General features: G+C 47.5%; 1 protein-coding gene across 6 annotated transcripts in view; it reads left to right on the top strand.

Moving 5' to 3' along the window:
• Tnip1 (TNFAIP3 interacting protein 1) overlaps positions 1-26436 on the top strand; it is a 50441-nt gene that overhangs the window by 17774 nt on the left and 6231 nt on the right. For 4 of the 6 annotated variants that reach the window (XM_026400153.2, XM_026400152.2, XM_026400150.2 and 1 more), the window contains exons 2-12: positions 2476-2647; positions 3885-4016; positions 4372-4457; positions 5912-5995; positions 8149-8340; positions 12373-12467; positions 14173-14299; positions 18645-18734; positions 20340-20405; positions 20632-20763; positions 24303-24431. In XM_026400153.2, coding sequence (XP_026255938.2) covers positions 2512-2647; positions 3885-4016; positions 4372-4457; positions 5912-5995; positions 8149-8340; positions 12373-12467; positions 14173-14299; positions 18645-18734; positions 20340-20405; positions 20632-20763; positions 24303-24431 — 1269 coding nt within the window. In that variant the 5' untranslated portion in view covers positions 2476-2511. The remainder of the gene's footprint in view (positions 1-2475; positions 2648-3884; positions 4017-4371; positions 4458-5911; positions 5996-8148; positions 8341-12372; positions 12468-14172; positions 14300-18644; positions 18735-20339; positions 20406-20631; positions 20764-24302; positions 24432-26436) is intronic. The other 2 variants (XM_026400154.2, XM_026400156.2) reach the window with 2 other exon arrangements.

Here is a 26436-nt window from a genome sequence, read left to right as displayed (position 1 = left end):
CTAGGAGACTGTTTCTCCTGAGTGTCTCCCACACACCCCACCCCCGCCTGGCAGCCCGATCTCTTTCCCAGGCTTGTACCTGACACCAAGGCTGGAGGAGGGAGGAAAGCCCTGTCCACCCCGTTTTGCTCCCATGGCCTGAGCCTCTTCATTGGCTCCCTTGCGTGGCATGATTTGGAAGATGTGGAGGGGTCTCAGGTGCTGAGCCTGTATCCTGCCCTGTCATGGTGTCATCCGGGCGATCTGTGAGGGCCTGAAGGGTGTGGTGGTCCACAGGGCCTCTGGTCAGGGCTCATGGTAAGGCTCTCTCTGGGTGTTTAGATATCGCTCTCAGGAGGTGGGGCAGGATCCTTTTGGTCTTTCTGCTCTGAATTTGAGCATATTGAGACCCTGCTCTACACCATTCTCTGAAATTGTCCTGACACAGAACGTCACTCAGTCCCCACTCTCACAGAGCTTCTAAACTGAGTAAGCCAGACATGGAGTCAGAATGACCCAGATCATCATGTTGTGTTGATGGTGAGCTATTGGTGGGGGGGCAACAACCTGCTGCTGTGTGCCACTAAAGGTAGCTCCACTCTGACCCCTTCAGCCCTCAGTTTCCCCATTTGTGAACTCTTCATTTCAGTGATGACCACTTTCCTGTGGAGGTGGGAATTAAGAGATACCAAAAAAACTTCCTGCTCCTGCCTCTGGAAGTTCCCAGACAAATGGGCAAATGCAGGCAGTTAAATATATTGTGTGCTGGTGGCCAGGCACATAGGGAGACAGTGAGCAGAGAAGGACCCTCACGTCTGCAGCATTTCCAGCCCCTTGCTGTGTGCCTCACCCACATTGACTCTTAATTTGGAGGATACTTCTGTGCTTTATTGAGCTGCCATGTAGCATTGACCTTTCCAGTTACAAACAAGCCTCCACCAGCGAGCAATGACTCCTAAGTTGGTGTGTGGGCAGCTGTCCTTTGCCTCTTGGGGCCCAGCAGGGCTTGGGTGCCCCTTGCAGTTCTTGTCTTCCACCCACTGGGGGAAGGTCCTGCTCATTACAACCTTGGTTTTCTTCCTCTCCCATTTGATCTCAGTGACTCCATCTGTCAGGGAAACGGCCAGAGGTTACTTGGTAGCCTGGTGCCCCACTCCCAAGAGACTTGAATTCCCTGTCTAGGTGAGGGAATTCTGGTCCTGCTGTGCAGAGAGCAGGCAGAGCTGGCTTTGCATCTGGTGCTCACCGGCTGGCCTTATCATCTGGCCGATTGTTTCCCTTTTAAAATGAGGGTGATCTTGGAAGCATCTTAGGATTGCTGTGCAGCTGAGGGGAGGATGCATCTGAAGCGCTGACTGTAGGTCTGGCCAGTTGGCGTTGTTGCTGACCCTGCCCACTCCCTTCTTTCAGCCGGCACTGTGTGGGTTCCCAAGGGCCTGTGAGGACTCCTGATTGAGGCGGTCTTTGCCTCAAGGTGATGATCGTGGAGTGTGGTTTCTTGACCCGGAGTCTTTCCAAGGTGCCCAGTGGAAGCCTTAGGAGCGCTCCCGTGTTGATGAGGCGTCGGTGCCCTGGGGCTGGTCCAGTTCAGCCCAGCTCATCACCCAACATCCCTCTGCCTCCACCATTAGAAAGTAGCCTCATGAAGAGTCTTGTCTGGTTTACTGATAATCCCCCAGCACCTAGACTCAGCAAGGAGCAGCTCAGTCTGTCATCAGTGAAGGAAGGAAGGAGACTCTACTAAGTCACAGAACCAGGATGCTGAAATCGCCCTCAAAGTGATCTCAAGTGAAATACAACAGTTGGAATTAAATAGATTAATTCAGAAAACTTTCTGTATACATCGGCAGAGGTTTGGTGGAAAATTCTTCTGTTCATTAGAATTGGAAGGGACAGACCAAAGAAAGAGGGTGACAGTGTATCAAATATTAGTCAGGATTTTTCTTTTTTACTTTAAAGATCACTGATTTAGTTTATGACTCTCATTTCCCTTCCTCAGAGAGGGGGAGGGACTCCTCACCCTCCCACAGTGTGTTAATGGTGAGGTTATTTATTCATTTGGTTAGTGTTTATTTGGCATTCACTTCATAGCTAACTTTGTGCTGGGCACTGAGGATGCAGTGGGCAAACGGGTATGATCCCTGTCCTCCCGGACATCACGGACAGGACATGAGTTCATGTTTTTTGACTCCAAGTTCATGTTCTTTCTTGTATTCCACATTGCACCCTATAGTTGGTTATACCGTTTCAAATGAACCAGTAGTGAGTTCAGTGAGGCTGGTTAAGAAACTGATGCCATTCTTTGGTTATATTAATAGAAGCAGAGTGTCTAAATCAAAGGGGGTGATTGTTCTGCTGTACTGTGGTCAGACCAGCCCAAAGTGCTATGTTCTGCTCTGAGTTAGGGAGAACTGCTTTTTGGAGCATTCACAGACTAGAGCTTCCCCAGAAAAAATGCCTGGCCAGCCCCTTGATATACTGCTGTTGTCCTTACAGCCAGGTGGGCACCACGGCAAGGGCTGAGCCACCCTCATGGAAGGGAGAGGACCCTACCGGATCTACGACCCTGGGGGCAGCGTGCCTCCAGGAGAGGCATCAGCAGCTTTTGAGCGCCTAGTGGAGGAGAATTCCCGGCTGAAGGAAAAAATGCAAGGGATAAAGATGTTAGGTAAAGCCTGCTCCCTCCCCGTGAGCTGCCTTCCCACAGGCTATGACGCCAGCAGCCCCTGCCCAGTAGGAGAGTATACAGCTGGCCTGTGCCTCTGCCCATCATCCCTCTGTCCCTGCTGCCCAGCATTGGCTTCTGCCCCGCAGGTGCCTCTTCATGCGCTTACATAGCATGCATGAAGAATTCCCAGCCCGGCTCCCCACTACTCCACAGGGTGCCAGCGGGGACCAGGAGGGATGCATGAGATGGGGGAGAGGGAGCAGGAAGGCCCAGACTGTGGCCCTGGAGCCAGAGGGCCTGTCTTCCTGGGCATGAGAGGTGGGGAGAGCTGGCCGCCCCAGGGCAGCCAGCACACAGTGCCAGCTGGTAGGAGGGAGCAGAGCTTGCTGGCCGCTGGTAGCTGGAGGCCACGCACTGCTCTCCTCCTGGCTTCTGCTCAGGCTGTCACACTGCTACCTCCACCTGACTGAATCGTCCCCACATCAGCACCCGGCCCAAGCCATCTCTCCCGCTCCTTGCAAGGCCTTTGCCATTTCCCCATGCTCCCGAAACTCTGCCTTTGCCTTGATGCCACCTTCTCTATATTCTCTGATCCCGGGTTTGCAGGTGGGGGACCCAGCTCCCTGATTTTTAAAATGTTTTCTCTCTTGCTTAGCAAGGTGGGGAAGGAGGGGTGGTTTTTCCCCTTCCCCAGCTGCAGGAGAAGGAAGCTGAGTCCTAGTGCTGGATGGTATTGTCTTGGTCCTGCAGACAGCCCCTGACCTGGGGCTTAGGCTGTGGCTTGCTGTGGGGCACCATGGTGGGAGACCCTGGCTTGCGTTTTTTTTTTAAGATACTTGGGATTGAACCCAGGGGCACTTTACCACTGAGCTACATCCCCAGACCTTTTCTTTATTTTTTATTTTGAGACTAGGTCTCACGAAGTTGCTGAGGCTGTCCCTGAACTTGCTGTCCTCCTGTCTCAGCCTCCTGAATCCTTGGGATTACAGGTGCAGAGGAGCGGGGCAGGAGTGCAGTGCCAGGGGCCAGGAGTTTCCCAGCTCCCTTGCACTCCTGCTTCCCTGAGCCTGAGCCTGCTTCCTCTCCCTCGCCTGGTTCTGTTGGTGTCCAGGATGGGGTTTGTCCCACGTGGCCCCCAAAGCAATGGTGGGAGGAAAGCCAGGGCCTGGAGCCTGAAGAGGCAGATTTGCCAGAGCTGAGTAAGTCCTTTCTGCTCCTGCTCCCTGTTTCTCTCCAGGGGAGCTTCTGGAAGAGTCCCAGATGGAAGCATCCCGGCTTCGCCAGAAGGCAGAGGAGCTGGTCAAGGACAGCGAGCCGCACCCACCATGTCCCTCCTTGAGCTCCTTTGACCACCTTACTGAACTCACAGGTACGAGAGGAATCCAGGTGCTTCTGCCTTTCCCTGGACCCCAAACTTCCTAGACTTTTCATAGTAAACTCCCCTTTTTATTCTGAAACCCACATCCTCCCCATTTATCCTTGATCACAGACCACCCTCCCATTCATTGTTGCCTAAAGCATCTCTCTGCCCAGGCTCTGTCCCCATCATTCCAGGGCTCATTGTTCTCATAGGCTCTCAGGCCCAATGGGGCTCCTCCCATTTCCCTGACTCAAGTGGAGACCTCTGTCTGAGCGCTCTTCTGTCTAGCGTTGTCCTCGAGGAGCTGGTATCTGGGGCTCTCCCTTTCCCAATCTCTTCAGCCCTGCTGTCTTGATTTTTCCAGGAGAGGACACAAATACTCCGGCACCTCCCGCTGCCCCTGCGTGCCCCAGTGACAAATCAGCGTCAGCCCCCAAACCTCCTTCCAGTGTAAGTTACATTTGGAGTTGTGGCTGGAGGTCACCTGACCTCAACATACCACTGGCAGATAACAGAACAAAAAGAAAGAGGGTTGAGTCATGAGCTGCATTCTGACTTGCTTGGTGATGTTGAGCAAGTCAATCTCAAGCTTTTTGAAGTGTCAGTTTCCCCATTTTGAAATGAAAGTTATAGTTAAAACTATCAGAAAGACCCTGGTATGTCCAAGAAGTTTCTCATTTACTAGGTTGCTCAAAGTTCAGTGTGCACTGACTGCCCAGAGTGCGGAAGACAGGCACACGTGACCTGGAACTCGCACTTTTGGGGAGGGCTCAGAAACGATCCCTTGCAGAGTTGGCGTGGGAAGGTTTTCTTGATACTCTAAGACTAGAAAGCACCCAAGGGATCATATAGTTTAGCACCTTCATTCTAAAGAACATGTCCAGGGAGAGAAGGGCCTTTTTCTAGGTCAAACTGGAAAATGTAAAGGAGAAAGGATTTTCTAGGGAAGGACTGAGACTAAAGTTGGGGTCATGGTGGCTATGAGACTCAGATGGAAGCTGGGCAGTTTCTCCCACTGTCCTGCCCCATCCCAGGAAAAGGGGAAGGCTGAAATAGTCTTTGTAGGCCAGGTTTAATGAGAATCCTAGAGCCACGTGCAGGTTCACATGGACCATGGACCTGTCAGTTGGTTGAACAACCAGTGAATTCCATTTGAAATGGCTGAGAGATGTGAAAAAATATGGGATTGGTTAGCCACCTTGGATTTGGGTGAATTTGAAAAAGTCTCCATGTTTGTTGAACCATCTTTGGCACTTTTCTTAGATCAGTCTGCTCTGAGATCTCCTGGATTGGATTGGCAAGGCCAGCACAGGACCTTGTTTGATGGAGGCAATAATACCTCTGTTTATATAACCTGGAAGACCAATCAGACCCAGACCTAGGAGACAGCTCTGGTGCCATAGCAGGATCTGCAGTCTTGGGCCCAGTCCTGTGCTAGTATTAACAATAAACTGTATGACCTCAGTTTCTTCATCTGTCCAAAGGGGATATAACCCTCTGACCTACTTCATGGTTTTCTTTGAGAAATAATGAAGTTCATGGACACGTTTCAGAAGTGTAAGACCTTAAAAAAATGTGACCCTGAAATGCTAGCAGTTCAAGGTCAGCTAGTCAAACATCGCTATTTTATGGATGAGGAAACTGGGCCTGGAGGAGTATGGCCCTCAGATCACAGAGGGTAAGGTGTTTATCAGGAGTCCTGCCCTGTGATCTCCCAGGAGCAATGTGTAGCCATCCATGAGTTCAACTGGGCTGGCTCCCTCTGTACACAGTAGGCCACCTGCTTGAGCTAGATGTGAGATGAGATCTTGTCCTTTGTTCTACCTTTGTTACTCTCAGTAGCCCGTCTCAGAAGAGAGCTGGGGTGTCTTCTCTTGGGCAAGTTCTAATTCCCTTCTCAACAGGGCACCTCCTCTGAATTTGAAATCGTCCACACCGAAGAACAGAATTCTCCACCAGAAAGCCGCGGCCACATCAGAAACCCAATGGTGAGTGGACGGCCAGGCCCCCTGAGCATGGTCTACTGTTTTCTCTGTCTCAGTCACCTGTCCCTGCATGAAAGGCATGCTTACCACTCAGATCCCTTGGGCACTCTGGAGTCACTTGGGGACACAGAGGGGCCGTAACAGGGGGGTGCTTCTCGCTCTCATATGCAAATCCCTGAGCCAGTGACTTCCCTGACAGGACACACAGGCATCTGACTGTTGTGAAAACCTGGGCACTCTGCCAGCCCTGTTGGCCTCTGGGCCACACATTATGACTCAGCCCCTTGGGTCTGTGGGCTCTTAGCCTGTGGGGAAAGAAACGGTCAGGAAGGCCCAGGACCATTTAAGGCAGGTGATTTACCCTCTGTGTAGGCTCCTGGCTCCTCCCAGTGTCCCCTCCTGGGTACGTGTTGGAGTCTAACCTTTCAACTTAGACACACAGACCATGCGTGTGTAGTGTATGTACACACACAGACTTATTGGAAAACTATTATAAAAGTCTGAAAAATTCTTCAGAGGCCTTGAATTCCTACCATCTTCTCCCTCCCCTCCCACTGGGAGTTGTTTCTTTTTTAATCATTATTGCCAGCAATACATAATCAAACCCTCCACTGTTAGTCTGATCCCTCCTGCTGCTCTTATATGTCATTTCCCACTCAGGACCCCAGCAGGTAGCCATCCAGCATGCCTTCAGTGATGAGAGACTTATTACCACATCAGGCAGCTCTGAGTGTTAGAAAGGATCTCTTTGCTTTGTGGGACCTCATGTCTCTTATCCTGTCCTGTCCCTGAGGACTGTAAGATGCTGGCTGAGGAGGTGAGATCCCCCAGAATCGCAGAGAGTGTTTCACCTTGGACCAGTAACTATATCTCTTTAAGAAGTTTCTCCTTGGCCCTACACTGTACCTCATCTATGCAAAACAAGACCACCTTCTGCCCTCTGGAAGCTTGAGGGCTAACTGGAGAAATCCAAGGGATTCTAAGTCCTTCATGAGCCTCAAATAGAGCAGCATCGGCCACCTCAGGTCCTGTGTGGAAACAGGCAGCAGAGTTGAGGAGGCAGCATTGTCTCTCATCAGAATACTGTGCTAACATGGAATCAGCATTTGCTGAAAGTGCAGTTGTCGCAGGATTCCAGGAAGCAGGAGGTCTGCGAGGCAGAGCACTGGGTTGCTCCCAGGGAACTTCAGTTGTACTCTTGGCTCTGCCACTGGCTCACTGGGTGGCCTTGAACAAGTTCCTTCTCCCTGTGCCTCAGTTTTCCAACTCAAACCCTGAGGTCCCTGTAGCTTTGATGTCATGTGGTTCCACAAATGTCTAGGGGAGGCCTGCTGAAAGCCGGATTGAGGGCAAGCTCGGAGAAAGGTAAGCAAGACTTGTAGAGTCAGAAAGGACACTGCCTGATGAAGCCTGGAAAACCAAGGGGCCTGGTGTGAGGTGTCAGGCAGGCAAAGGTGGGAAGGCTGGCCAGATGCCACTGCAGGTGGGACCTGCTCTGTAGGGCCTCGGAGACCTGCTCGATGCAGTCAGTGGTAAGGTACCATTGTGTGTCCTTGGGCAAGGTGAGGAAGAGGCATGATTAAGGCAATGTGTGGTAGGAGTGTTCTAGAGCCAGCAGGAGAGTGGGGTTAGACTATCTGGCCCAGTCTGTTCCATTCTTATATACTATACTAGGTTGGGACTCTTTGAAACAAGTCTAAAGCTGTGAGTCCTCACCTATTTTGAATCTTGAGTCCTCTGAGAAGCAGATGACTATGTGGAACATTCCCCAGAAGACACATATGAGTCATGGCTCTCTGGTCTCCCTGAGCTAAGGAAGCGGTATATAGAGGGATACCCCTTCTCTGGGACTGCCACTCCTGTGCATTAATTCCTCCTTATCAGAAGCCTGTGAAGAAGGACAGAGCATTCTACAAGGCTTAGAGTGTGGGAGGAAGGTGGCCCTGTGCTGTTGAGCCAACCAGTGACCTGAGAGTCCTGGGGCCTGCCCTGTGAGTCAGCCCCAGATAGGGAACCTGTGTAACTGTAGAATTTCCACGGGCTGAGCTGGGGCCACAGGGGGAAACTGAGTCATGAGGAATGGGGAAGCAGTAGGAGAATGGGCTGACAGTGCCTACTCAGGTTAAGTGAAGAGTATTCCACCCCCCCTCCACCAGGAGCTAGGTCCCCTGCCCCATGAGGACAGCAACCTGATGCTGCACTTGCAGCGGCTGGAGACCACCCTGAGTGTGTGTGCTGAGGAGCCCGACCACAGCCAGCTCTTCACCCACCTGGGCCGCATGGCCCTGGAGTTCAACCGGCTGGCTTCCAAGGTGCACAAGAACGAGCAGCGCACCTCCATCCTGCAGGTAAGGCAGGTGAGGGGGAGCCACTTGGGATGGCCAGGTGCACTGCCTACCCTAATGCTTCCCCACCTTCCAGCCCTTCCTGGGACCCTGAGGTGCCATGGGGAACTCTGTTTCAGCAGATTTGGTTCTTTTTATTCTGTGTGGTACAGTGGAGTAAGGGAGTTATGGGAAGATATGAAGAAGAGGAAGGAAATGAGGAAATATGAGGTGGGCAATGCAATTGCATGGTTGGGGATACCCTGTGGGCTGGGAATCGGGCAGGCTGGGTGTGGTCCTGCCTTTGTTCTGCACATGCTAGTGGAGGAAGGGAGGGACCAGAGATCAGCTCAAAGTTCATGTTCTTAACCACCATCCCAACCTACTTTGCTGACTGAATTCTTAAAAGCCTCCCTATACGGGCATGGTGATGCATGCCTATCATCTCAGCAACTTGGAGGCTAAGGCAGAAGAATCACGAGTTCAAAAACATCTTTGACACCTTAACAAGGCCCTAAGCAGCTTAATGAGACCCTGCCTCAAAATAAAAAATAAAAATGGGGATTTGGCTCAGTGATAGAACATCCCTGGGTTCAATCTCCAACATACTCTTCCTCCCACCCACCCAAAAATAAAGCCTCCCTGTGTTGGGAAAGGATCAGATTCCCTTGCTAGGCTGGGATTTACGTGGTCCTTGTGTGTGTGTGTGTGTATGTGTGTATGAACGGACATTTATTCTATTTATTTATATGCAGTGCTGAGAATTGAGCCCAGTGCCTTACACATGCTAGGCAAGCGCTCTACCACTGAGCCACAGCCCTAGCCCAGTCCTTGCTTTTTTTATTGCTTGGCAAGTCACTCATCCTCTCCATCCGCCACTGTCCCTGTCAGTAACATGTGCTTGGAATACTTCCCTCCTGGGACTGCCCTAGTAAATGAGGCAATGTACAGAAAGTACCTAGTACAATGTAAATACTAGAAAAGTGGTGACTGTTAGGATTGGATGATCATGGTCATCTTAGCCTTGAGGGTTTGGACTGAGAAGGATCCATTTGTAAATGGTGACCATTCCCAAGATAGTGAAGCTGAGGCCCCTAGACCTGCTCTGGACATGAGCACCTTTCACTGTGGTGACAGAACCAGTTTTAAAGTCCCTTCTGCTCCCATAGACTTCCCTCTGTGCCAGTCTCTGATCTTGCTCCTGTCAACAGACATTCAAGTGCCCAATTGATGGGAGAAGGGGAAGTCCACCTTATGTGACTGTGGGCAGCCCTTGGGTTGACAACAGTAGGAATGTCCAGACTGGGGATGTGGCATGAGGAGAGGAATAGGGGACTGAGGTGCACACAGGACAACCTTCCCCCTTGAGGCTGGAGAAGTAACAGAAGTGGGCTGCACAGGACATACAAGGCCAGACCGAGGGAGGGGAGCTCTTTCCAGTGCCACCAAGGCTTTTTGAGATGTCCAAGCCATGCCTTGGAAAGTGAACCTGGTGCAGCATGTGTGCCAAGATCACTTTGAGCATCCACATTCCAGCTCAAATGGGAATAGATTCTGGCCTCCTAAAAGGATTCCCACTGAACCTCTGTTATCTTTTTATATCAGGGCTCCTATTTGTTTTCTTTTTAGCTGTTATCATAGTTTGCAATAATTTTATTAGTTGGTTTGATCTTTATCTTTTTTTTTTTTTTTTTGGCACTGAGGGGCACTCAACCACTAAGCCACATCTCCAGCCCTATTTTGTATTTTATTTAGAGACAAGATCTCACTGAGTTGCTTAGCACCTTGCCATTGCTGAGATCGGCTTTGAACTTGTGATCCTCTTGCCTTAGCCTCCAGAGCCATTGGGATTACAGGTGTGCACCACTGCACCCGGCTCATCTATCTTTTTTCTTCAAGTTCTCTCTGCTAGAACATGAGCTTCATGTGGGGGGCAGGTACCTTAACCATCATATTCACCATTGTATCCCAGTACTTGATACTTAGCACATTTGGTAAATAAATGAGTGAGTGAAAGAATGAACAAAATGAACAACAACAACAAAAAAAACTCACAGGTGAACTCTCTTAGCCCCTGTGATGGAAAGTGATCCTCTTTTGACCTTTACTGATCCTATCCTGGGCCATTTTGTGCCCAGGACATTTACCAGAGACTCTAAAGTAACAACCTCTATCCTGGAGGGACAGGGCAGAAGGTAAGGCCTCTTTCTGGCCTTTCCTTAGTGATCAGGAGCAAGATAATTCTGCTCTCTGGAGGCCCAACCCAGGGCTATTTCATCCCTTGTATTTACGTAGCCTGTGGGCAGAGATAGATTAATTTGGTTCCTCCTAATGTAGCCTTTGATTTGTTTCTTGGTTCATTCAACATTCAAGGCCAGATATGGCACAGAATTCTCTGCTGAGGCGTTGGGAAAGCCAGTAACAACTGTTTTCTGTTTCCTCTGCACCCACATTGTTCAGCCACCCTCCAGGGCAAGGCTTTCTTCTCCATTCAGACCTTCCAGGACTCTCCTGCATTAGTCAGAAAGGAAGCGGACAACTCTGGAATCTCCCCAGATATGAGTTTTCCCTCCTGTTCTGGGTGGCAGGGGTTGTTTCTGCTCCACATAGTTCCTTAGAGTCCCAGGCCCCAAGGGTGCACCATTAGAGAATACGAAGCATCCTTGTTAACCCTTGCTGTGGGGAAAGTATTGCACCACTGTCCCCAGCCTGGGAATGGAAGGGAGCAGTTGGAAAATGGCTAGAGAACCAAGGTCCCTGCCCAGCCAAATCCCAGGCTCTCTCCTTGGGCTCTGCCTCTCCCTTCTCTGCTTTTTCAGCACTGAGGAAAGAGATGCCAGGTTAGGGTGTGCCAGATGGAGTGTAACTGCAGTAGTGATTTTTTTTTTCTCTTTGATTGAACCCCAGAGGCAATACCACTGAGCTACATCCCCTGTCCTTTGTATTTTATTTTGAGACAGGATCTCGCTAAGTTACTTAAGGGTCTAGCTGAATTTCAAAACTTCCATTCTCCTGCCTCCACCTCCCAACTAGCTGGGATCATAGACTTGTGCCACAGTACCTAGCTTCCATTGGTGATTTGTTTATTTATTTACTTACTTGCTTATTTGCTACTGGGAATTGAGTTCAGGGGCACTCTATCATTGATCCACATCTCCACCTCTTTTTATTTTTTATTTTGAAGCAGGGTCTCACTGAGTTGTTTAGGGCCTCACTAAGTTTCTGAGGCTGGCTTCGAACTTGTAATCCTCCTGCCTCAGCCTCCCAAATTACTGGGATTACAGGTGTGCACTACAGTGCCCGGCTCCAGTGGTGATTCTTCATAGCAGACAGTTTCTCTCTGTAACATAGAGGTGAATTACCTCGCTCTGGCAAAGTTGTGAGGCACTCACGAGGTACTGCATAGACAAGCACTTAGCCACATAGCTGGCATGCAGTAGGTGCTCAGTGAATATTTGTTGAAAGATTCAGCATCTCCATCTGACACTGTTTGAGCACTGCTGGGGGCACCTGCCCCTCCCCACTCACCTGGAAGGCCCTGGGCCTGGCCACTCACCACCTTGCCTGGCTCCCAACACAAGTCCTCCCCTGTCATCAGGTGACAGTCCATTCCCAGGACACTTACACTCGGTCTTACTCATCCCTCATAGCAACCCTAAAGAGAGGCAGAGGAGGAGCAGTTGTAGAGGAGGGGACAAATCTCAGAAGTGAAGCGTGAGCCACGGCGTAAGGCTTGACCACTGTGTGTCTCCTAGCTGGTGGGCAGTAGGAACAGTGAAGGAAGAGGGGGTAGAGCGCTCTGATGGGGAATGGGCGAGAGGACCGGGAAGCCTGTGACTGATTCTTGGTCAGGGGTCCTCATAGCCTGCTCCTAAGGGAGCGGATGCGTGGAGGACCCTGAAGGGGCCAGCTGGCATGGAAGTGTTTGGGTGAGGCCAAAGAGGATGAGGTGCTGGTACCTAGGCAGCAGGAGCCACTCCCCTGTTTTCCGGTATGAACCTGCATTTGGGATGTACCCTCTCCTTACCTGGCCTTGCCCACCTGTCTGCCCCACAGACCCTATGTGAACAGCTTCGGAAGGAGAATGAAGCCCTGAAAGCCAAGCTGGACAAGGGCCTGGAACAGCGGGATCAGGCTGCTGAGAGGCTGAGGTAAGTCCAGACCCCTAGAGAAGGAGTGAGGAGTAAGGGGTGGGGCATAGCACTGGTTTCTGGGATGAGAACTCAGGACTCTGGAGGCCTGTTCAGAAGCCCAATCTCTTGGCTCCTTTGGTATTTCTGTCTGGCTCTTCTCATACTTTGGGAAGTGTCTATGTATAGAGTACCTTGAGAAATGCAGAATGTTGATACAAATTGTCCTTCTGCCTTGGGAACTTGTCTCCTCAGCCTGTTGGTTGTCTAGCATGCTTTGTGGGGGAGGGCTCAGGACTTTGCTGCCCCCTGCTGGTTGCCATCCTGCACCACTCAGTTTTCCTGAGAACATCAGATCTAATCTGAACTGAGGGCCAGGGGCATTACTAATTTATACTCCAACCCCTCCCTCCTCTGCAAGACAGAGCTGGCCAGTCTTAGGTAAGACATAGGAGTCTTCATTTCACCGAGGCTCTCTGTGACCATGATGTAAAGTGGGCCCAGGATCACACCCAGGGAAACATTGTCCTTGACTGTAAGAGCTCAGAAAAGCTCTTTGCAATCATGTAGGCCAAACCCGTCATTTTGTGAGGAAAGACTGAGGCCCAGAGAGAGGCAAGGGACTTGCTTTAGGTCTCACAGTAAGAACCTGGGTCTCCTTGTGCATTCACTAGTGTGGCCACAATTCTTGCCAACACTATGGTCCTGGGTAACATGAGTGCTGAATCCCATTGAGTACCAGCTGGGCTGAGTACATGCAGGGGAAGTCTGGGTCAGCAAGCCAAGACTTGTCACTGTCTCCCCCCTACCGACCATCCCTTTATTACAATCAATAGGAAGTAATAACTTCTTATTGGGACCAGGCTGTGATAACTAGATGTTGTGCCATTTTGAATGAGCTCATCTTTATTAACTTTTGGATTGAACAAGTTATTGCCATGCTGACTCCATCCATGAATCCAAAAACCCAGGCTGGAGGAGTGACTCATGTGTTAGAAGGCAAAAGTACAAGCTGAACAATGTTGGCCAGTGCTGAAACCTCAGCCTCTCAGGAAATTGAAGCAGGAGAATCATAGGTTCTAGGCCAGCCTCAGCAACTTAACAAGACCTTGTTTCAAAATAAAAATTAAAAACACAAGTAATGTAGCTCAAGTGGTAAAGCACTTGCCTAGCATGTGCAAGGTCCTGGGATCAATCCCCAGTATCGCAAAAATGGAAAGCAGCATTACCTATACTAAATAGAAGATAACTTTAAAAATAAATCCAGTGAAGATGAAGAAATATTAATAGGTGATGGCTAAATACCATTCCCACCAAAGGCTCTGAGTCCTACATCCTGCTCTTTCTGCGTTAACACAGGATATTAGCACATGTTGATGAGGTGCTCAGGACCGATCAGGCTTTCTCCTGCTCTCCCCAAGACATATGGTAATAACTGGAGAAGGTGGAGCTTTCTTACTAGAATATGACCCACAATATGCAGTGTTTACATGCATTCTGAAGATATCATGTATACAGCCATGCCAGAATTAGGGAAACCCTGAGGATCAGACTGCTAGCAATGTGGCTTATTGATGCCCCTCAGGGTTCTCCTTTAAGTATGTTTCAGGGTCTTGGTGTGCTTCCCAGGACACCTCTGCAACTCATGTAATAGTAAGTCAGAAAGCCCTATTGACTCTTTGACCTAGTGCTGCTATTGTGACTTCTCTGTTTGCCTCCAACCCAGGGAAGAAAATATGGAGCTTAAGAAGTTGTTGATGAGCAGCAGCAGCAACAAAGAGAGTGCCTGTGGTCAGCCAGGCTCACCAAAGTTGGAGGGTAACAGCAAGAAGGGTATGGCTGGACAACAGCAGGTATGTGGTCAGAAATTCAACAGCAGCCTCAGTTGCTGGTACCCAACATCCCTTTACCACCTCCAGTGATAGTGAGTTTATTACTTCCTGCACATAGTTCTGCTGGGAGAAAGTTCTAGTTGGTAGATGCAGTTCCATAGCTTGACCTAGCATCCGCCTCCTTGGAGCTTCCACTTTTCAGGTTTTATTCTGCTTCTGCCCCACAGAATGTCTCACTCCCTGGAACACAAGCTAAGAACTGCTGGCATTGCATAGCCCTGTGGCCCCGACAGGCCTTCTCTTCTGACTAACTGCAATTCCTTTGGCCATTGCTTATAGAAGGCCATTGCTTATAGACTCATTGCACTGAGTCTTTGGCTCAGTCTGGGCAATATTCCCCAAACAACGCCAGTTTGTCAAGATCTTTCTTAAAGGGCAGCTCCCAAAAGTCAATTTAACATACCTGTATTCCAGGCAGAATTAGAGCATTGGGTTGAACAATCTCTGGGGATTCTGTTAAGCTCCACAGAAGCCTCTGAAGTGGAGAGAAGAAGGTGCTGGCCACAGGCATAGTTTGATAATGCCACAGAGCTGAACCACTTCTTCCTCTTGCCTCCACTTCTAAGCCTGGTACACAGCCTGGTCCCAAGAACCCCTTGCCCAGTCTTCACCATACCCCTGAGTCCCAACTCTTTCTCAATGCATTCTTTCCCTTAAGTGGGGTTTAACAGCTACATAGTAACTGAATGTCTTTGACAAACCCTACTCCTATGAAATAGTAGTAATTACCTTAATAATGTAATTCCTCATTATTATGTGGCAATAGAGAGTCAGGACTTTCAAATCCATTATCCCGTTTTAGCCTTCTCTTTACACTGAGGTAGGCAGGGCTTGCCACTTTACAGCTATGGCAAGAGGTTTGAAGAGGTCATGTGTCATTGTGCAGTTCAGATTCCTGTGTCACCTGCTATCAGGCAGGCGAGGGCATGGTCAGGGAAACCCATTGCTAAATGGCCAAGGTCTGCTCACTCCTGGCCTTCTGAATCCCAGCCCATGAAGCCCTTCTCTTGTTCAGTCTGCCTTACCTGCCCTCTTAAGGAGGTGGCTTGTGAATTCTCCTGGTCTCTTCTAGGTGCTGAGTCACCTCAGGTATGGAATTCTGTCAGCTGGCCTTTCCAAAACCTTTTGTATCATCTTATCTTACCTGACTTATCTTGAAAGGCCAGAGGCTTTTACTGGACTGTCAGAAAGAGGAAGCGACTTGCCCATACACCTAGGACATCTCTGTACTTGGAATCCAGGGCCTCTGGTCCCATGAGAGGCGTGTATTCCAGGGAGGTGTGAAGCCTGTGCCCTGGTGCTGCATATGGGTGGAATTCTGGCTCCACCTCAGGCCAGCACTGTGACCCTGGACAAGTTACATATACACTCTGGGCTTCAGTTTCCTCCTCTGTAAAATGGAGATGTAACACCTCCCACAAGTAATTGTTGGGAAGATTTAGTGATGCAAATGGACATGAGGTGGTTTATTGGAGTAAATAGTAAGCATTAGCTATTGCTTTTTTTCTAATATTTTTAAATATTTTCTAATATTTTTAATATTTTTCTAATTTTTTTTCTGATATTTTCTAATATTTGGTTGTTGATGGACCTTTATTTTACTTATGTGTATGTGGTGCTGAGAATTGAACCCAGTGCCTCACACATGCTAGGCAAGTGCTCAACCACTGAGCCACAACCCCAGCCCCAGCTATTGCTTTTAATGGCACATTTGGTGGTAGCAGCCAGGTCTGCTAACCCTACAGTTCTTTCTTACTCTTCCACATAGATTGCTCTCGGTAGAGATTCAGGGCATGCCATCCAGGAGCCCGGCATTCTCCTGCTTCTTTCTTTCCCAGTAGCCATCAACCATGACAGATAAGCACAGCTCCCTTCCAGGAGATAGCAGGTTCCAAGAGGGTGACCTGTCTCCCACTTCTCAAAGGAGAAGAGCTCTCTTACCTGGAGAGAGCTCTCTGCTCCCTGCCTCGCTTCTGCTGCCATAGTGTTCTTACAGGCCTTAGCCTGTAGGGGGCACTTGAACCTCACAAGCCTGGGATAGCACAGAGGTGAATTGGAAGGCAGGGAATAAAGAGAATATAAAAATAGAATATGACTCCAGGACAAATTGAAGTCAGAGAGTGGACTCAAACATCAGAGGTCCATATGGGGCCTGCTTAGACCATCGCCTGTTAATCTCATATTAAGGGCGAGAGGACCAGGTCTTGGCCTTCCTCACAGAAGGGCTTGGAGATAGAGCCAGTGTTCAAGTTCTACACTCATTATTCTTTGGTTTCACCTAACACTTTTTATTTACTGATTTTTATCTTAAAAACTTTTCATTTTGAGATAACTTTGTACAACAAAAAATGAAACAATCCAGAGTTCAGTTCTCACATCCCCTTCCTCTAGCTTCCCCTAATGTTAACATCTTAAATAACCATGGTTCAGTTACCAAAACTAGGAATTAACCACAGTATCATGCTATTAACTACACTGCAGACTTTATTCAGATATCACTAGTCTTTCATTCGTGTCTTGATTTGTTCTGGGATTTAATCCAGGATCCCACATTGCATTATGTTGTCAGGGAGGTATGAAGGAGGCCAGTCTTCTTGGTCTCCTCCAGTTTGTGACAGTTCTCATCTGATCCTCATTTTTCATGCCCTTGACACTTTTGAGCTATACTGGCTACTTGTTTTGTAGACTGATCCTCAACTTGGGTTTACCTAATGTTTTCCAAAGATTAGATTGCAGTTACAGATTTGGAAAGAGTCCCACAGAAGTAACATTCTGAGTACACAAGTGAAGTTTGCTGGCCCCTTCTCAGTACCTCATCTTAGGGTTCATGATGTCAGAATATGTTACTACTGCTAACCTTGATCACTTGGCAAAGGTGCTACTGTCAAGTTGCACTACGATAAAAGTGACTCATAAAAGTAATCAACAACTATTTTTGAGGAGAAACTTTGAGACTATGCAAACACCCTGTTTCTCTTAACTTTACTGATTAGCACTTACCTAACACATGTGAGGTACTCACTGTTGGATCTCTTCTGCAGTATGTATTACTATAGCTTTTTTTTTTTTTTTTTTTGTATCAGAGACTGAACCCAGAGGGTGCTTAATCACTGAGCCACATCCTCAGACCTTTTTATATTTTATTTAGAGACAGGGTCGCACTAAGTTGCTTAGGATCTAGCTGAATTGCTGAGGCTCACTTTGAATTTGTGATCCTCCTACCTCAGCCTCCTGAGCTGCTAAGATTACAATTGTACACCACCATGCCTGATTACTGTAGTATTTTAATGATGATTTTATTTCTCTCATTCTTTCCATATTTATTAATTGAAATTCTCTTACAAAGAAGAGCTATCCCTTCTCATCTATTTATCTATTTGTTCAGCTATTTCTTGCTATCAGTATGGTTTCAAGGATACTTGTTTTGTACATTGGTTTGTAACCCAATAGTGTTTTGATTTAGCTGTTCAAATTGTTAAGCTTTGGCTTGGGAAGCTCTTTGAAGTTGTTTCCTGTGACCCTTTGATATGCCTCTATTTTTTTTTTAATATTTTTTAGTTGTCAATGGGCCTTCATTTTTTATTTATTTATATGTGGTGCTGAGGCTCGAACCCAGTGCCTCACACATACTAGGCAAGCGCTCTACCACTGAGCCACAATCCCAGCCCATGTCTCTATTACTATTAGTTATTATGGTTGTTGTTTTATTATTATGAGCACTTCCTTACTTTCTGGCACTATATGATACTCCAAATTCAGTTTATATTTTCCCTACCCCTGCTCTGAAATTCATTTCTCCAAGGATCCCTGATTTTTTTTTTTTTTTTTTACTGGAAAATGGTATTTAGAAACTAAGCTGTGCGTACAAGGTGTGCTTACTGCTACCGTGTCAGTTTTAGGACCTTCCAGAGGACAGAGCTGGAAATACATATGTGTATATCAATCATGCATATTTTTAAATATTTTATAAATCTTTAATTTTTATAAAAGTTTTATAATTCTTTAACAACTATGTAACTCCTTGCTCCCAGGCCAGAGTATTTGGGCCCATATGTGTGTAGGCGGAGGGAGAGTGGCCAGAGCGGGGAGATACAGCTTAAGCAGGGAAGGCAGTTGTGGGGAGGGGGCAGCATCTGACAGCCACCATGAGCCTCATCATGACTTCCAGAAGGGGGAGTCATGCTTGGGATGGTTATCGGTGGGAGGAGTAGAGAAGTCGGATGTGGGAGGGCTAGACCATGGAGGTGTATGGGTAAGACAATTTTTATTCAAGGCTTTGTTAAAGACCCTCTGTGTTTCTCCCTAGGCTGGTGTAATGGCAGGTAAGGTCCCAGAGGTGGGGGCCTTGGGTGCAGCTGAGAAGAAGGTGAAGATGCTGGAGCAGCAGCGCATGGAGGTAAGTGGCTGGTGGGGTAGTCAGGAAAGACCCTTCTTCCCTCCTGGGACCAGCAGGATAAAGGACTCGCCCGGCCTCTAGGCTCCAGTTAGTCCCAAGTTACCATGGGGAGTTGCCATGGTGACCACTGAACCATACACCCAAGGAAGAGATCTGCTGCTGTCTTCTCTTGAACTGCCCACGGGGGTCACTCTAAGGAAATGGAATTTGTGGCACAACCTGAAATTACTGGGGACAATGGAAGGGTTTAAGAAGGCTCCCAAAGTACACAATGGATGGTGGGAACAGGTGATAGCTCAGGTGAGTTTCAGTATTGGGGATGGAGAACTCCTCTGACTGCACCTGCAGCTCGGAGGGTCTGACATGAAGGAGGGTCCCCTGCCCTCCTGAAACACAACTTCCCACTGGCCCAGAGTCTTCAAAAGTTCAGGCTCTCCCCTGGTATCTCATGGTCTTCCTCCTCCACCTTTTTCCCCCACACAGCGTGGTCTTTCCAGGCCTAGGTAAAAGCCCAGTTTCTTTCTAGTGGCCTTGGTACTGTCCTTCCTCCCTAGGCTCCTTTTCTCCTCACTGCTCCTTTCCTAGACCCTGAGCCTCTGCCCCTCTGTCCTTCTTCACATATGAAAGTTTGTTACGTGCATATTAATTTTAGGTGATTGTTAGAAAGGTTTCTTTTTAGATTTCAGAAGTAATGCATGCAGTGCTCGGAGCTAGGGATGTGGCTCAAGCGGTAGCACGCTCGCCTGGCATGCGTGCGGCCCAGGTTCCATCCTCAGCACCACATACAAACAAAAATGTTGTGTCCGCCAAAAACTAAAAAATAAATATTAAAAAATTCTCTGTCTCTCTCTCTCTCTCTTAAAAAAATTATTAAAAAAAAGTAATGCAGTGCTCATTATTTTAAAATATTGAGAATATCATTTCTTAGAGATAACAGCAACTAATACCAGTTTATTCCATATTTCTCAGTTTTTTAATGCATAAAAATAAAATGATACAAACTACTTTATAAATTAGTCTTTTTTCTTTTAAAATCAGCTGTCTTTGAGGGTACCTATTTCTATCTATATATGCCATATTCCTTCAGTTCTAAATATTTTTCACATATAATGTTTCTGAAATTGGGATACCCTTTTCCATTGTTTTATTTATTTAATGATGTAGAGTTGAGGAACTATTACATCAAGAGGGGGCCTATAATTAGTATTATCTTTGAACTAAGAAAATATAGTAGATGCCTTATTTTCTGAATATCTGCAGTATCTTTTTACATTATAGTATACTTAACCTATCTTCTACACAAATGTTGGCCTCTGGATTTTTTTTTTTTTTGTAATATAAACATGGCTAAGATGATCAGTCTATAAATATTTGCACCTTGTGTAAGTGTTTCTGTTGGTTAAATTTTTCATAGTGGAAGTATTAGGTTCAAGATAATAAAAACATGAAATTTTAATACATAATCCAGTTGCCCTCTGAAAAGGTGCATGCTCCATGATCCTACACCAAAATGATTACTGTTTTCCTGTCTTAGTGTTGACTAAGTCATGGAGTATTGGTGCTCCATATTCCTTCTCTGCTTCTAACCCTCATCTTTCCCCACAGCTGCTAGAAGTGAATAAGCAATGGGACCAGCATTTCCGGTCCATGAAGCAGCAATATGAGCAGAAGGTAAGATGGGGGTTCTTGGCTGGGCTCTTAGGGCATACTTAGTCTTGCTGCTTCCTTCTCAACAGTTTTGAGCCTTGTGGGGAGGCCACGCTGAGCCCCAGGATGGTCCATATGAGAAGCTCCGTGGCAGTGTCAGAGGCCCCATAGAAGCCAAGCCCTGCCCACGTCCCAGGCACATCCCCTACCCCAGCCCTCATGCAGTCCCTTTCTCTGCCTCTGAACCCAGATCACTGAGCTGCGCCAGAAGCTGGCAGACCTGCAGAAGCAGGTGACTGACCTAGAAGCTGAGCGGGAGCAGAAGCAGCGAGACTTTGACCGCAAGCTCCTGCTGGCCAAGTCCAAGATTGAAATGGAGGAGGCAAGTGTGACCCCTGTGCCTTGTAGTTTCAGCACTCCCCTCCCTTTTAGCCACCAGTCCATGGAGTCAGTGAGCCAAGAGTAGAGTCAGGAGGCCCAGGTTCTAGCTCAAGTGCTCAAGAGCTGTGTGGCCAAGGGCAGAGGCATTTTCCTTCCCTTTGCCTCAGTTTTCCTTCTGAAAATAAAAACAATTAGATTAGCTGTTGCTTTTCAAATTTTCTTGTTTTCAGTGAGGTTTGTTCAGTTACAGTCTTAGAAACTGATAGCGTTTTCTCTCATGTGTGGAAGCTAGAGAGGAAAATGGAAAATAAAGATGGCGGGAGGGAGCCTCACAAAAATCAAAGGGAGATCAGTAAAGAAAGGGGACCAAGGGGTGGGAAGCCCAAAGGGAGGAGGGATGTACTGGGGAATGATATTGGCCAAATTATATTGTTATATTTTGTGCATGTACAATATGTAACCACAAATCTCATCATTATCTACAACTATAATGTGCCAATAAAAAATGTGTAAAGAGAAAAAAATTCCCATGAGGTATCACAAGTAGTTAAAAATTCAAAAACTGTGATTAGTTATTGCAGATTCTCCTCGCATTTCAAGCTCTCTTAAATGAACTTGATCTAGATGTATAAACATGTATAGAAAAACTGTTGTGAAAAGAAAGAAGATTAAATCCTAAAGACATAAAGAGTGACCTTATGACTAAGCATGCCTGTGTATGCACGTGTGCAGTGCATATATGTGTGTGAATATATGGACAGGGATCTTGAAGAAAGGAGAAAGGCAAAGGGTGACCTATCTTTTATTTATTTTATTTCTAAATGGTAAAACCATTTAGAGAGTAACATATGAAAAAATGATTTGCTCTGTAGTTCTTTTTAAAATTATTTTGTATTTTCTGAAAACTTATCAAAAAATCTTATAGAAAGATTTCTGTAAGAAATAGAAATTATACAGGAAGCACATGATATGAAAGTGATCCAGTCTGGGCCCTGTGGCACATTCCTGTAATCCCTATTATGTGGCATCTTCCTCCTGCAAATTCAAGGCCATCTGGGGCAACTTAGGGAGACCTTGTCTTAATGTCTTAAAAAAATAAAAAGGGTTAGGGGTGTAGCTCAGTGGTAGAGCACCCCTGGGTTTAATCCCCAGTAAAGCCAAAATATATATATATATATATATATATATATATGATAGAAGCAGTCTGGAGGGACCATTCTACCAACTCTTTAGCATAGTGATAGGATTTTGAGGGGAGGTGCTAACAGGCAAAGCTTTATTTATTCGTTTGTCTAGTCAATTTTCACCAGAGCATGCCTGAAGCACTGAGCTGGACATAGAGATTCAATGTGAACTATCCAACCCTGCCCTGACTGGGGAAGAGATGCTAAACAACTAATTGAAGTGAAAGTATATTAAGTATTACAAAGAAGTTATAGGAATCAGAGAGTGGACAGAATGGGGAATGGGGACCAGATTCATCCTAGAGGACCAGCAGGTCCTTGAAGAAATGGCATCTGCCAAAGCATGTGTGACTAATGCCATCCATAGCCCTTCAGGATCCTGGAGCAGCTTAAAGAGGAAAAGCCACATGACTCCCAGACCTTCGGAGTTTTACTCATGTCACTGTGTCATCCCTTGGTGGAACTGGACGCTGGCTTCTTTTACCTAGACTTTGTGTGTGTGTGTGTGTGTGTGTGTGAGCGAGCGCGCGCGTGCACACACACACGCACACACACGTGCGCAGGAGGATCAAACCCAGGGGATTTTACCACTGAGATACATCCCCAACCCTATTTATTTTTTATTTTGAGACAGAGTCTAAGTTGCTTAGGGCCTCACTGAGGTGCTGAGGCTGACCTTGAATTTGCCATTTTCCTGCCTCAGCATACCAAGTCACTGAGGATTATAGGCATTCACCACCACACCCAACTTTGCCTAGATTTTTTTTCAAATATTTTTTCAGTTGTAGTTGGCACAATACCTTTTTTTAAAATTTATTTTATGTGGTTCTTAGGATTGAACACAGAGCCTTGCACATGCTAGGCGAGTGCTCTATTGCTGAGCCATAGCCCCAGCCCCTTGCCTAGATTTTGAAAGGACATTTTAAACATGAATTGCATTTCAGAGTTTCTTCCATGAGCATGTGGCACCCAGGAGGCTTATCTGGGCAGCCAGCCTGCATCTGTGACCACCCCCTACCTTACCTTGAAGATTTAGTTGGGAGGACACCATCTGGGTTTTCTCATGAGTGCATAGTTATGTTCTATGACTCGCAGCCAGGTATCCTAGCTCACGGTCCCCTCACTCACTTTAGTATGTGACACAAATCCCTGGAATCTGACAGTGGAATGTTTCCAGAGTGTGGCCCTATAGATAAGCACTTGGCACTAGAGGCCATGCTTCATTCTAGAGCCTCTTAAGCAGGGAGTTCTGGGCAGCTGCCATGTATTCTGAGCCATCTCTGGCTGGAAGCAGCTCACCTACCAGTTTGTGGAATAACGAGTAAGGTCACACAGGGCTGGGTGAATGCTGACCCTGTGGTTTCTCTCCTGATCCTCATGCTGTGAATGCACCATTGTAGAATGTTGACACACTACCAAATAAAGTGAAAGTTTTCCTGGAATACTTACTACCCCAGTTCTGGGCCTTCCCTAGTGGTAACCCCTGTACACCATTTTGGTACATCTATTTCCAGACCGTTTTTCACATTTGGACACATAGAAATACAGTTTATTTGGGGTGTGCCTGGTCTGCCCACTGTAGTGAACACTTCCTTTTACCAGAAGGAGAAAGAGTAATGGACACCTGGATTCTAGCCCAGAGTGCTATGGCCTTAAGTAAGTCACCTCCCCATTTTCCATTGATTATGGGACCTGTGTCTTTATGCTATCTGTGATGCAGAAATCCTGGTTTCCTAGTATCATGACAGAGGTGCTCACCTTGACATCTTCCCTGATTTCTTCTCAGATGCAATGATCTTTCTTATAACTCCACACTACCTGTGTGTTTCTTTCTAGAGGAACACCTGGGAGCTACATTTATGTCCTTGAGTATCATCTATCCTCTAAACTAAGAGACTACAAGCTGAAAGCTTCTTTAGAATTTGTCAATAGTTCCTCACTCCCTATGGATCACAGAAGACCCCCGTGCGAATCTGGTAGACACAGACAGTTATATGCTCAGTTTCAGGCACAGCTCTCCCAAGGTCCCTCTGTGACTCATGTTAAGAACCCTGTTACCCTTGGCATTTAAGTAAGCTCAAACAAAAGGGCTAGGATGGGGTCCAGGATCTCTGCTGGTTGATGGAGTTGCTGGTGTCAGAACTTAGGGTCTTTCACTCCTCCAGGCATCTCTTCCTTGAGGGCAGGATTGTGTGGGCATCACCATATTTTTATCAAGTGCCTTACTCAGGAGCATTGTGAGAAGGTGGCTGAGAGAGAGAAGGAGGTGTTGATGGGGGAGGGCTGGGGCAGGCAGAACAGGGGGTCAGGGCCTCCTGGAGAGGCTCCCTACTTACCAACCCCATGCTCCCTGCAGAACAACAAGGAGCAGCTGACAGCAGAGGCCAAGGAGCTGCGCCAGAAGGTCAAGTACCTGCAGGATCAGCTGAGCCCACTCACGCGGCAGCGAGAGTACCAGGAAAAGGAGATCCAGCGGCTCAACAAGGTAGGCATCTTGGCTCTTGTCCCCTGGATGGGGAGGGAAAGACCCACCCCATTGCTGGTGCCCTCAACCTAGGAGAGGTGACTTGTTGGTCAGCGAGCTGACATCACAGTTCCTGCCCGCTTTACTGTTGCCTCCCCATGCCCTGAGTGATCTAGCCCTTGCTGGAGCCTGGGCTTGCTCTCCTCTAGACCTTTGCACCTGCTACCTCTTCCAGCAGTGCCAGCCTTTACTCTGATGCTCTACATGCTGCCCTTCACCCTGATACCAGCCCTACTGATTGTTCAGGGTGAGCTTTAGCATCACTAACTCAACAAAGCCTTCCCTGGGTATCTTTTAGATCACCCTGTTTTAAACTCCTAAAATTCAGCAGCTCTTTTCACAGCCTTTCTCATTCCCTGGTAGTTCCTTCCTCTACTGTCTTTCCATCTAGCAATGAGGCACAAATCCTTACCAGGGCATTTACCCAGGGCATTGCCCAGTGCTGGCACCAAGCATGTGTTCAGGAAACACCACTGAAGAGAATGGATGAGCACGGGCCCAGGGGTCTCACCCTTGTGAAGTGGGATCTGGGGGGACAGGGTGGAGGCTGGGTGAACTAGAAACTCTCTTGTCTGTACCAGGGTAAGTTGCAATGGGACAGGCCTGGTTGAGGCCTGGTTCTGGTCCCAGCTTAGCCACTCTAGCCTCTTTTTTGCCATCTGAATCCTGGTGGGAAGCATTCTAGCCCCACTTTACCTCCAGCCAAGGGGTTTAAGGGAGAAGCTGAAAGGAGGGGGCTTTGAAAGGAAGCCCTTGGCAAGCCAGAAGGAGCTGTTCAGTTTGTGGCTCAGCTTTTCCCTCTGTGCTAATTGTTTTTCCTTTCCCTCTGTCTCCTGACTCTGTTCACAGTGGACTCTAGCATGAGTTTGTTTTTCCCTGGGTCGAAGCCCTGCTGGGGCATCTCTTTCTATTTATTTTTTGTTTGTTGCAGTGCTAGGGATCGAACCCAGGGCCTTCACCGTATTAGCAAGTACTGTACCACTAAGCTACACCCCACCCCCTCTATTTGGTTTTGATATTTTATAGTCATTGATTATGCTGAGTCAGGGGCCTTGGGACCTATTCCCCAGAAGAAAAATGATCTGCCCTGAGCTGGGGAGATTGGAGGTCTAAATCCAGGCAGGTACTGCCCAGTGGCAGAGTTGGCTTTAATGGAAGAGCTGGGAACAGAGACATCTGTGTGAATGAGTCATGCAAGGCAGGTAGCCTCAGGCAGTCCTCTCCCTGTGCCTGGACCTCAGTTTTCTCATCTAAAAAATGGAGTGGGATAGAAGAAAAAAGTGAAGCCATCACTTCCCTTCAGAGCATCCTGAATTGGCTACTGGTTCAGCACTTTCCTCGTATCTAGGGAGCTGGGGCCTGAATAGGGGCCCAAGTCCCAGCTGGGAAGGCCCTCTGTTTCCCCTCAGAGACAGAAACATTGTAGGAGACACTGTCAGCAATGCTGAGGCCTGGCATGCAGAGTCCCTGCTGGTCAGGGGCTGAAGTCCAGGTGGTGATGAAGGGTGACCAGCCTTGAGAGATGTTCCAGAGCTCTAAAGTTAACAGTTAATAGGGTTAAAGGAGAAAAGCAGTTAATAGAAGCCTTTTAAAAGATGTGAGCATAGTGTTTTACATAAAAAACATTATTTGGTGAACATGGTAGATCAAGGGTGCTTTCCTGTTTTTATTTCAAAATGTTATTTGTTGATGTTTCAGTTTATCATCAGTGTTAGATAAAATCTTGCATAAGAAGAAATTAAAACCCAGCATAATGTAACTACAAGAGTTAAAGTGGAAGGGCTGGCTTGAATGGGAATGGATTGCTATGTTGAAAAATCTAACAGATGCCGAAGAATCTCAGGGTAAGGTAGTTATCCAAGGAACTGAAGCATCTCTCAGGGACCTCAGATTCTTTCTAGGTCTCGATACTAAGAATTGAGCTGCATCTGTTAAGAGAAGGAGATTTCCCCTTCTACAGTTTAGC

This window comes from Urocitellus parryii, chromosome 1 (genome assembly GCF_045843805.1).
Source record: "Urocitellus parryii isolate mUroPar1 chromosome 1, mUroPar1.hap1, whole genome shotgun sequence".
NCBI classification, from domain to species: Eukaryota; Metazoa; Chordata; class Mammalia; order Rodentia; family Sciuridae; genus Urocitellus; species Urocitellus parryii.
The sequence above is the reverse complement of the archived record's forward strand: the minus strand, read 5'-3'. Positions and strand labels throughout refer to the sequence as shown.